Genomic DNA, 12071 nt, shown 5'->3' with positions numbered 1-12071 from the left:
ACATGATCTAAAAGTGTTTTAAAGTCCGGACTAAATCAGACTCTAAATGAACCTACCAGCCTTTTGCCCGCATGTTTTCTGCACAGATTAATATCGCAGAGATTAAAGCAGCTCTGATTTCTCCTCTTACTCCATCTGCTTCCATCCCCGCTGCGTCTCCGGAGTCCAGCCTCAGTCTCTGAGACCGTGTTCGTGTGTGTGTGTGTGTGTGTGTGTGTGTGTGTGTGTGTGTGTGTGTGTGTGTGTGTGTGTGTGTGTGCGTGTGTGTGTATGTGTGTCATCAGGGGTGTGGACGCCACGGAGAGGCGTGGGCCGCATCCACATCTCCGCCATAAAGAGCCCGCTTCACCTGCAGCAGCAGCGGCAGCGGCACTCAGGTCGACCCGGTTCGCGGTCTGTTTCGCTTCCATCGCCAAGGTCCCCCGTGATTGGCTGAGCGCTCTCCCTTTAGCCCGCCCCTCCGCCCCTCCACTTGCAGACGCGCAAGGACTCTTCGCTGACTCTTGTTTCCTTCCTGCGCTCTGAGTCTGGGAGCACGTCCCCGGGGCTGAATCGCAGAAAAGCAGAGAGCAGACGGAGCCGCGCGCCATGGCAGCTACGCACAGCAGCGAGTACCGGGCCTACCTGCGGAACGCCATGGACGTCGAGGCCGGGCAGCAGCGCTTCCCGCCGGTGCCGAGCTCGGAGCCGACCTACCGATCGCTGTTCATCGGGACCCTGGCTGTTATGGGAATACTTCAGGTGGCCTCCAGCGTCGCGATCTTGTTGCACCTGACCGGTTACCTGCACGAGGTAGGCGCACTGAAGCGTCGCGCTTGGCGAATGCGATCGGGCTCTGCAAAAGAAGAAAGAAAAAGAAAAAAAAAAGAGAGAGAGAGAGAGAGAAAACCATTCTTCAAAACCTTTGTCAACGAGCGAGTTCAGATAGTCCGACAACAAAAACCTGGGCTCTTTGCGCAATAACTCCCCAGAGAGCCATAAAGCGAGAGATAAGCTGAGCTCGGGCTTTATGAAGCGGGCGGTGTGTTCTCTCAGAAGTGAAGCAACCCGCTGCGGTGCAGGGAGCCCAGGCGGCGTGAGACAAAGTGCAGTCCTCGGTGCGCCCTGCTGCGTCTCCTTGCACGCGCACACCGAGCTGCCTGGTGGCATAGCGCGAGCCCCTCGCAGGCGAACTTCCACTGGGAGAGATGCGCGCGCGGTCGCCGGAGTCACTCTCCCCCGCCGCGGCGCTCAGATGACATCTCCAGCAGGCGTCCTGCGTTTTCCTCGCCTTGTTTGCAGATTCGCAGATGTTTTCACTTGAGCCTGTCGGCTCTCATGCGCGTGTTTACATGCCATCAGCGGCTTCCAATTGCCATTTATGAGTCACGAGTTGTAAACTTTGAAGGATAAGCAGAGCTGTTTTTTCCAGAGAGGTCTGACCGAGTTCAAGTGTTTTTTGGTTGTTTTTTTTTAACATTGTTGCTCGTGTAAGGAATGCAGAGACATTATTCTAGGGTACAAATGCTTCAAAAATAGCTATTCATCAACACAGCGGTCTCGCTGTTGTATAATTGTCATGTCACAACAAGCTAAGAGAGCAGACCGCATGTCCGCTATGTCAGGATCCTCAGAGTTCACCTGGGGAGCGTCTGTTGCCCCCCCGGCACCCTGACAAATTGGCTCCAGTGTTCTGGTGGGCTATGTGGGTAAAAATGTGGGTAAAGGGGGGATAGAGTCTTTAAAAACAGAAAGAGGGATGGGAGAGAGAGGAGAAGGATGGTTGAGGAAGGTGTTTCTGGATTGTGATGTAGGGTTGAACTGAATTTGGCACCGCTTGTTTGTTCAGAGCTCAGAAGCAGACCTCCACCCGTGGAGCTTCCTGACGGTGGTGGTGGGGGGGAATCAAAGCCATGAGCTGGTCTGAGTTGGTTTCAAACGAGACTCTCTGATCTGACTGGAACGTCGTTTCTGTATGGATTTAATTTTGCATGCTGCAGTGGAAAGCAGAGAAACATGCGGAACATAACTCAACCTCCCCCTCACACACACACCGACACGCGCAAAGCTTTTTGACAGGCCTGCTGGAGATTGTCTTCTTCTGACACCTTTCTGTTGGAGAGGCCCTCACCGTTCTAACCTGCCCCTCTCTCTCTCTCTCTCTCTCTCTCTCTGCAGGTGGACCTGTCACCGTCTTCCCGTCCTTCCCTGGAGATGGAGGTGAGTCAGGCTAACTTCATCTAACGTGTTTCCCTTTTGGCTAACATCTATCACATGTTGCTCTGTTACAAACACAAACTTCAAGATATTTTCACTTGAGTCTCATAGGATTGTAAATGACTGGATAACTGCAAAGAGGTAGAACAAAAGGTACACAGTCTTCTAGCCCTTTTCTGGAATAAGTCATAAATAAAATCCAATCACGTGTGTGTGTGTGTGTGTGTGAATTAAGACGTTCCGTTTCTGGCCTCAGAGGTTCTGTAGAGAACAAAACGCCGTGGAGACGGAGGGTCACGGCAGACGGGTCAGGGAGGATGTGGTGGGGAAGCTTAAAGCAAGGTTAGGTCAGAACATCTCACAGAACTCAGTCCAGTCCATCATCTGATCACGGAGAGAGGACGGACCGACCAAGACATGACCTTCCACCTAAAGCTAAAGGTTGGGGAAAGAGAGCATTGATCAGAGAAGCAGACAAGATGGCAACTGTGGAGGAGAAATCCCCAGCTCAGCTGGTTGATGCGGCTCACAGGACAACTTTTTATTGTACATTTTAGTTCTTTGGAAGCTGTTTTTGAAAGAAAGTCATATTTGGGTCCACTTACGGTTAGATCAAACTTGTTCATTAGCTACAACGGCCCAGTCTAAGTCCAGAAGTTAATACTTTTTTGAAGGGCCACTTTGTTTACAGAGACTTTATAATCCGTTTTATTGATGGTTTCTGTTGGGTGTGGTTTTTATTTCCGTTTTATGTACTATTTTTGTTTGGATGTTTAAAACATCTTTCAGTTCCAGTGTTGAGTCCATCATCTCACTTCAGTCCATCATCATCTGATCACGGTGATCAAACAATCAAAAAACGTACAAAATGAAAGCTTTTTTGGTCTAACTTGCATAAGTTTCCCAGTACTTGAGAATGGTCCCAAAACAACAATATTACAGTTTATTGCAGTAATTACTGGCACAGTTTATTGTCCAGCAAAATTTGTGATTGTCACAGGATTATCCATAGAAAACTATGAAGTTCTGCTCTGTTTTTCCACATTGGCTCTTCATGGAAGTCCAGTAAACTACATCGCCTCTCATGATTGCACTGCATCACATATGCAGATGCCTGCCGGTGTTCTACTATTAATGTTCCTGGAACAACAGCTGGGATCTTGAAATGCCTCCAGTATCAGTTTCTGAGCCAAACACAACCTCCCAAAGGCGGATGTAGCTCCGGCAATGATTTGAAGCACACCAGGTATTTCTCCTTGTCGCCGTCGAAGGAGGAAGTAGAGCGTATTTACTCGCGCTGGTGTGTTTTTAAAGGAGTCGAATTAGCATCAGCAGTTTTTGGAGTCATGATTTTCCCACGGGTGTATTTCCTGTGTAGCCAAGCACAAAACCCCCAGCTGGTTGTGCGGGGCTGGAGCGAGGTCAGACCGCAGGAACACAAACACCTCCAGAGACAATAAAAAAAGGGCTTCTCACTTCAGATTATTTTTTTCTTTCCTCGACTCCGTCGGCTTCCCTTTTGCTGTGCGCTGGACAGTAAGTTTGCAGCCCTCTCGCTGGCTGGCGTCAGCGGTTGCAGTGTTTTCTTGGAAGTCATTTCGGGCATCAGATGTTGAATTCTTAATTGCTGAAGTCATTTTTTTTTCTCCTTTTTTCAAACTGTTGGAAGCTGCTGCCCTTTCTTGGCATGGGCTTTTACCAACCCAAAGCACAGCCTATTGAGAAAGCGAAACAACATAAAACGATCTTTGCTTTCTGCGTTTTTTGTCCATGATGCTTTAAGTTCCCATAAAATTCCACGCTTGTTTGCCCTGGGTTATCCCTGGTAAGGACTGGGGTTAAAGCTTAGTGGGTTAGGTTTACGGTGAGGGTTAGGGTCCTAGTGGAGTCCTGAGAGGAACCACCCACCCTGTCTTGGACTGAGGAACTCTGTTTTTGTTTTCCCCAAAGAGTACAGGAAGAGATTGTTCTGGGCTTTAAGGTGCATCAGGTTGACACTTGACCCTCACCACGTTGAGCTAGGGGTCAGCGCCAAAGCCGCGCAGGGACTTTGTTTGACAGCGGTGCCTCCGCACTCCTGTGGTCGGTGGTGAGAACGCAGGGCCGTGAATCAGCCACCGCTCGTGATCTGAGTGTTTATAATGTGCGTAGATCTGTGGAAGAAGTCCGCTGCGTTGTGAAACACAAAAAGAGACGGTCCGCTTTGGTGGCCGCGCTCTTGAGTGAGAGGACTTTTGTTCTTGAGCAGGATCTCTGAAACCACTCGTCAACATAATAGACATGTTGAGTGATGTATGTGGTGAGCAGTTAAAAGGCTGAGTTGAAGTCTGCGTACACTGCGGTGATCAAGGACGGCGCATGTGCAACCAAGTCAGCCGTAGCCGGGCGCAGTCTCCTGGAGAGAGGGTTCCTCTTCCAATCGCAAGGGAAAAGAGCAGTGCCTTGCAAAAAGTGTCATTACTGCTCCAGCCCTTTTTACTTTAAGTCAAGTTACAACCATCAACATCAACGTGTTTCGTTTGGGATCTTATGTGAGAGACTAACGCAAAGTTGCGCACAATTGTGAAATGCTACACGCTCTTCAAAATTCAGGGGCACCAGGAAGACATGGCCGACAGGAGGAACTCTGGAGGAGCTGGAGAGAGGAGCGGCTCAGGCATTTCTTATGCATTCCAAACAATAACTTGTTGACTATGTGTTGGACATTCCAGGAATCTGGTGTTAGCAAAACCAAACAAACATCAACAAAAGAATGTAAAGCTTCTTTTGAGAGAAAGCAGAGCTTGGCAGTGTGTATGGGAAGAGGGATGTAGCTAAATGCTAAAAAACAGCTGGAACTCCAATGGAATGGGAAATATTCACATGTTAGAATGGCCCAGTCAAAGCCCACCTAAATGTAGTAGAGAAATAATGTTTATAAATAAAGAGCTATTTAAAAAAAAAAAAAAAAAGAAGGTGCAAACATTTTGGTCTGTAGCTGTGTACCGGCTGCCCTTCTGATTGGCCACCGCAACTAGAGCTGCCAACCACTTTCTTCGTTGTGCACATAGATATCAGCATTTCAGATTCAGACTGAAGACCATTTTATATAGGATAAAAAAATTTTCCCCCGCCCCTCTTTCTTAGCTTCAGATATTTTCATTCAGTTCATTGCAGGGAAGTCAGATAAAATCGTAACTTTAGCATGCCACCCTTCTAGACACGCCCCCCAGCCTGTAGCTGCAGTGAATGGAGCTTCTGCAAAACAGTAACCCAGGCCGACTATATACAAATGCATGCCACACGCTTCACTTGTTCAAACAATATCCTATAAAGTATACTGAGGTTTGCAGTTGCAACTTTAGAAAATGTGAATTCTTGAGCAAGGCACTATATATTTGCTACCTCACCACAAATTAGGACGGATCCTACAATTAAAGGTTCCAAGGAGAAGCAGCTATTCCTTAACCTTGGCTAGATTCTTCCGCCCGTCACATTCCAAGACGCTGCTCTGTAAAAATGTTTGTGTAGCAAATTGTTTTTGGATGACAGCACTAATCTTAAGCTGAAGCAGTTTGTGTGGACTTGTGAACAAAATGCTAAGAGCAACATTAACTCATTGCATTGTTGCAAAACCCATGTTAACAGTGTTTGTTTGAGCTGTTTTTGGACTGACTGACTGACTGACTGACTGTGTGTGGTTTCCAAGTGCTTAAAAAGCACTAATCCTTTCATCTACACTTTCCATTCCATCCCATTTTTTCAATAATGACTGAGTTATGGTGAGATAACAGTGCCAGGATTCCTGAAATTACTGGTTTGAAGGAAACTACCCTCAGCCCATAAAACAAGTTTAAACATCTTTAGGGATGTAATAACAGCCCAATCTGTCAATCACTGCAAAATCTTCACATGGATTTTGCTTCTGCAAAACTTTGCACATGTGAAGAAATGCATCAAAGTGGGAGACCGTTAGGAGTCCCGTTTCGCTTGCGCTTCGCGGTCTCTTGGGTAAACTCAATCATGTAGGTAGAGGCAGAAAACAACACTTCAGCCTGATGTGTTAACCTCTTGCCAGAAGTGTAGGAGACTTGGCAGCTCCAGCACTGTAAGTGTTTACTCGCATGGAAACCATGTTTTTGTCGAGTGTATATGCTCGGTCTTGCCTGAAGACAACCCGGCTCAGTCCAAATACGGTTTATGCCAAATCTGGGAGAAGCTCAGCCACTCCGAGAAGTTCCCCTCGCCACGGGGGCCTCCAGCTGTAAATACGACCACGGACATAGAAGAGACTTAGCGAAGGGAAGATGATATACACAGATATATAGTCCATAGACGCCCCTATGCTTAACGTCTGCGTATACTCCCACTCAGAGCCATTACAAGCAGCCTGTCATTTAGAGTGAAAGCAGAGCTAAGCTGTGGTAGGTTATGTCCAAATCTTTTTGTTGCTTAAGGAAAAGGCTTCTTGTAATTGCAGGGCTCCAAATTACAAACTTCAATTGTAATCAAACACACGCAAAAGGACGTGCACACACGCAACGCAGGCGACTGCTGATGGTTTTTGACCTTTCGGTTTACGAGTGGATGTTTGCTGAACTAGCCTTTGTTTTTCTCTACAGAGTGAACCAGTGGTGCACGCCCTGAAAGACCCAAGAAAAAAAGTCAGGTGCAAACCTCCCAAAGACGCCACAACGCCGTCCGCCCATCTACCAATCAGAGCACCTCAGGAGTTCACTAAGAGTGAGTCAAGCCGATGTAACATGTCTTCCTTTGAACTTTTGTAGTAAATTTGCAGTCTGGAAGCTTTGTCTCCCCCTGCTGGCACTGCCGATAAATACACAAACATTGTCCATGTGTGGTAATGTCGTTAGGGTGTCTGTAGGAACACAGTCAAACCCAAATCGGATACCAACTCCTCCAAGAGCTTAAGCGTGATGTCTGTTGGTCCTAAAAGAATGTCCTCTTCTGTTAAATATCTCCAAACGGATAAACTACATCCTTACTGATCCACCCACATGTTCTCGTTATTCCGTCTGTTTGGGTTTTGTTAGACTATATTCATACCACAAAACATGTCCATTTCCCATTCGGACCATTAGATTAGAAGGTTTTTCTACTCAGTTACTACAGAGTATATTACAGAGTATAAATTTCAGATGCTCACATTCTACATCTTAAATTCTACATTCTGCATCCATTTGACAACAAATCTGGAATCTTATAGTTTTAGTAAAGATGATAAAAACATAATTTTTATTCCTTTTTGATTCTTGTTCCAACTTGGAACATCCGCAAACCAAGACCTAAACATCCATAAACTGTTTATGGATGTGCATTAGCTGATCATGGTATAATTGAATGACTTATACATTTAGCTTGCATTTAATGTTAGAGTTAGAGATAAGTGGGGGCATGATGTTCTTTTTTTCCCCTTTTCTTTTCAATAGCTTCCCAATGATTTGACAATCTTATGAAGTGCTTTCATCCACGTGGTTAGCAATTTCCCTCCAACTAACGACTGTTCTCTGGTTTTTGTTTTTACTGAGAAGTTAAAAAAAACAGAAAATTGTAGTCAATGATTTTACTTTAGAGCTATGGATTAAACCCATTTGAATGACACGACTTTTTATGAACTTTGTGATGCTGTGAGAGCTCTGGTATGAAACTCCCCACCCCCCAAAACAAACCATCTTCCTCCTACCATTTCCTGTCGTCTTCTTCTTCATTTCTGCCAGTACAGGCGTTGATCACGTGATTTGTGTGATGTTAAAAAGGTGTTAGTGTTGCAGTTTTGTGAAATACATCAAATTCAACAATACCAAAAAACTTCCTCACCCTAGCGCAAAAACTTTTTATCAAAAAATGTGTTTTTCAGAATCTGCATTTCTATTAGGCAGGCTTATTTTCAGAATTTCACTTTGCTCAATTTTACGGTTAACAGAAACGCAGCTACTGAAACTTTTTTTTTTTCAGTTATTATTTGCACTTTGGCCTTGATGACGTGGTCCGACGTCAACTCCACATTTCTGACTTCAATTTTCTCAAACTAAACCATATAATCCATCAACACTTGTTTGATACCAACAACCAAATATTCTGGTTTTGTTCAGAATCAAACGAATGTAAACTCTTTTTGTTCTCGTCATCTCGCAGAGGACTACAGCATGATCAACATCAAGTGGGACGATCTGCACGGAAACCTCCACAAAATGAGCTACGATGACGGGAACCTGCTGGTGAGGGAATCGGGCCTCTACTACGTCTACGTGAAAACCTGCTTCCGCTACTACAACATCGGCGGTCCAGACGAGGGCCGCGAGGCCAGGACGCGCCCTCCGGACGTGAGCAAGGCCCAGCTCATCCAGTACGTCTACCATAAGAACATCAAACAGAACAGCAGGAAGGTGTTGCTGATGAAGACGGGAAGCACCAAGCAGTGGAACAACACGAGTTACAACATGTACTGCGCCCAGCAGAGCCGAGTGGTCCCCCTGGTGGAGGGAGACGCCTTGTTTGTCGAAGTGTCTAACGCTTGGCTGCTGGACCAGGAGGCGGAAGGGACGTACTTTGGGGCTGTAAAGTGGGGTAACTGAAACTTTGTCACCGGCGGAGCAAACATGCTACTGAACATTTTTCTAACCGATGGAACCACTTTTAGGGGATCAGTGATGTTGAATTGTCGAACCAGTTTGGTTTCGGTTTTACGCCACCACGTGTGTTTGGTTGTACGCCACATTGCCTTTCATCCAACAGCCCTGGAGACTTTTGTCAGGTGAACTAAAAAAGACACAAAAAAAAAAAAAAACAAAAGGGTTTAAAAACGGAACCTTTTTACTTTCCCACAGAGCTTCTTGATTAAACATTTACCAGCACTGGAATTTAAAGGACGTTTTTTTAGTGTGCCGCAATTTGCATGCCAGTGGATTTTGGCTCAGAGTCCCACATAGAGTCAGCATCCGTATATGTTTTAGTAATACAAACAACAAGGGAGCAACGAAGGAAGTGAGCTTCGAGGCAGGAAGGAGTTTTCGGTGCTCAGTGTTGGGCAAAATGTCCAGAAGGACACTAGGGTAGAGAGTTATCAGTGTCTCAGACACAGCAGTGAGCGCATGAATGTTTTCCTAAAAGTTTTAGGTGGTTTGAAAAAGGCATCCTCACATTGGTTCAATTGGAAATGAGCAGTCAGGTGATAATATTCTTATGTTGTGCTTACATTCTCAATGTTGGAATGAAAGCCTTAAAAGGTTAGGCCACAGCATTGAAGTGAGGTTCTTTAAAGTAATTATCAGTAATGTCTCTCTCTTCGGTTGTAGAAATATTTAACTCTGAACTTGTTGGAAAAATAAGTACGTCCTCTAAGGGGTGGAAGCTAATAAGTCAGATACATATGGTATAAATCGCTGGCTTGGTGAAGCAGCTGACTGTGAGTCTGCTGGGATAATTGTGAAACTATGAGACCTGGAAAACATGTCATGTTTACACAGCTAATGCAAAATCAGAGCTGAAGAGGTGAATCTGGTGGATTCATACACCCAGCTGGGTCACCAAGGTGACTCCATTAAGGAACATGGAGGTTGTTCAACAACAGACCCAACAACTGCTTCTGTCCTACTGAATGTTTTCACCTTGAGCTGATTTAAACGTCTATGTTAGCTAAAACAGATTGACTAGCTTGTTAGCTTCCACCACTACAGGGTGGGGCTGGATGATATCGGTTGATATCAATGATCATTTATTAATTTTTTTGTTTTAAATATCTGAAATGTTGCCAAACTGGTGGTGTGACCTTTCCTGTTTTATCCACAGTCTTAACACCTTAAACTGCCACTGCACTGGTTACTCAACAAGATGTTGCTAGGTAACCAAAGAGCGAGTTAGTTAGTTTATACCACCCACCGGTTGAGCATTTAATGCCTTTTCCTCTGCCTACATCCCCCAGAATGTTGTTTGGTTCTGGATCGGAGTTCAGTGTATATTCTATATATTGAATATTCTATCAGACGTATTATCTATTGATATTGATCACGTGTCCATCACAATATACTTTGTTACTGATTTTATTGTCCAGCCCAACGAAGGGATTTAGTTACTTTCCATCAAACTCACGGCGCTATGACGACCGTCTACCGTAGGTAAGAGTATTGTTACTGATAATAACTTCACACACCTTACCTCAAAAAATCCAAACCAACCTGAACAAAACCAATGTGTCCTCCAAAAGACTCATCCAGTTTTCTAATGTTGCCATCAACTGCAATAACCTGACAATGTCATTAAAACCAAAGAGGAAATGACACCTGCTTGTTTTAATTGTGACAACCAAGAAGCGATGAAGATAGCTGGACTGTCTGACTGTAAAAGGACATGAATGGACTTGTTGTCCTTAACAAGGGGAACCAAACTGAGTTTGGTTCAGCTTTTAACTTAAATTTAAATTTTTCATTTATCTCTAACTCGAGCTAAATGGGAATATGCATTTAATATTTATTTATTAGCTATAGAGGTACAGGTCATCGTTAAAGTGATTTGTCCACTGTAAAATCATGTACATTTTTTTTTTGTCTGTTTGACATTCATTATGCAGCACTTAAAGTTAATATTAGAAACACGTTTTGTTTGTAAAACACAGGGGCTTTATTTCAAATTATATATTTATGTATCTTGATTATTTTATTTTATTTTTTTGACAATTCTGTGTACGTACCTAGCCAAAAAGCAACATGGATTTATTATTGTTCTACAAGACTGTAGCATACCTGTAAGAGCTTCATTGATTGTTTTTCCACATCCCGTTTTATTATTTATGTTTGTGTAAGTTTTAATAAAATCCTGCTTTTGTAGCACCGGTTTAAGTGTGCGGTTTTTACAACGATTGAACCACACAGGAAGATGCAGACATTGCAGAAATATTTATACCCACTGATTTTTTTTCTCTCATATTTTTTAGCAACAAACATTAGCGTATTTATTTGGAATTTCTTGTGGTAGACACAAGGATGATAATAGTTTGGTTGTTTTTTATGTATATATATATATATATAGTTAGCTTTATTTAGGTTTTAGGGTGTTTGCTCATTTTTATTACTTACTAGTAAAATGTTGATTAGCTTACTTTAATTTTTTTATGAGTTATAATGGTTTTACTTTTTTCATACTTTGGTTCATCTTTAGGGGCAGAATTAAAAAAAGTCTAGGTATTGCAATGTTATTGTAATACATTAGTTGGGTAATGAAAAATCAACAGAAAATACCATTTTCCAAAAAAATTTTGTTCAATTATGGTTGAACAACCATCAGATGTTGGGGGCTTCTTCCAACATCTGATGTAAACTGACTGCTTATGTCATCAGACTAATAAGCTAATAAATAGATTCACAAAAACAAAGAATATTACATCTATAATTCCTGTATGTTATGGTTAGTTTTATAAACGCACAATATAGTACCAGTTAGTTTTCCCCCCACCAGTTAACTATTTAGTTTTTATTTACTTCAGTTAACAAAAAATGTTTTCTCAATTTCAGTTTTCGGTACTTTGCTAGTTTTGATTAACTATAGTTCTTTTCTTTTTTTTATTTTAAAGTTAAAATAAAGAAACAAGATGGGCTGAGGTTGTAATATGAACTGGGCAGTAAATACTTTTTCAAGCTCTTCCACACTCTGCAGCCTGTCGGTGAGAGCTCTGTGATTAGCTGCTCTGTAATCTCGGTGAAAATTCTGCTGCATTCCAGCCAAACGAATGAAGTCACACTGTTCCTTCGCTTCCCTGCCCCTCTGGTCAGAGCAGTCCACCAGTTCATAACACAGATACAAGTTGTGTAGAGACGCCGCCCACTGCTGCTGCAGCCCCGACCCGCTAACTCGCAGCAGACATTTGGACTGGTGCAGAAAAG

General features: G+C 43.7%; 1 protein-coding gene across 1 annotated transcript; it reads left to right on the top strand.

Moving 5' to 3' along the window:
- Positions 1-255: 255 nt before the first annotated feature.
- tnfsf11 (TNF superfamily member 11) lies at positions 256-11018 on the top strand. Its single transcript, XM_028024035.1, has 4 exons — positions 256-792; positions 2158-2199; positions 6798-6918; positions 8332-11018. Exons 1-4 carry the CDS (start codon positions 589-591, stop codon positions 8769-8771), a joined length of 807 nt encoding a protein of 268 aa, XP_027879836.1. The 5' UTR covers positions 256-588; the 3' UTR covers positions 8772-11018.
- Positions 11019-12071: the final 1053 nt, after the last annotated feature.

The sequence above is a fragment of the Xiphophorus couchianus genome, chromosome 7 (assembly GCF_001444195.1).
Source record: "Xiphophorus couchianus chromosome 7, X_couchianus-1.0, whole genome shotgun sequence".
Taxonomy (NCBI): domain Eukaryota; kingdom Metazoa; phylum Chordata; class Actinopteri; order Cyprinodontiformes; family Poeciliidae; genus Xiphophorus; species Xiphophorus couchianus.
This window is presented reverse-complemented; position numbering and strand designations above follow the sequence as displayed.

Bases quoted from the DNA above. Each gene is read 5' to 3' on its own strand.
- tnfsf11 (XM_028024035.1), top strand. From the start codon at position 589: ATGGCAGCTACGCACAGCAGCGAGTACCGGGCCTACCTGCGGAACGCC. The intron at 793-2,157 runs GTAGGCGCACTG...CTCTCTCTGCAG, and splicing joins TGACCGGTTACCTGCACGAG to GTGGACCTGTCACCGTCTTC. The intron at 6,919-8,331 runs GTGAGTCAAGCC...GTCATCTCGCAG, and splicing joins ACCTCAGGAGTTCACTAAGA to AGGACTACAGCATGATCAAC.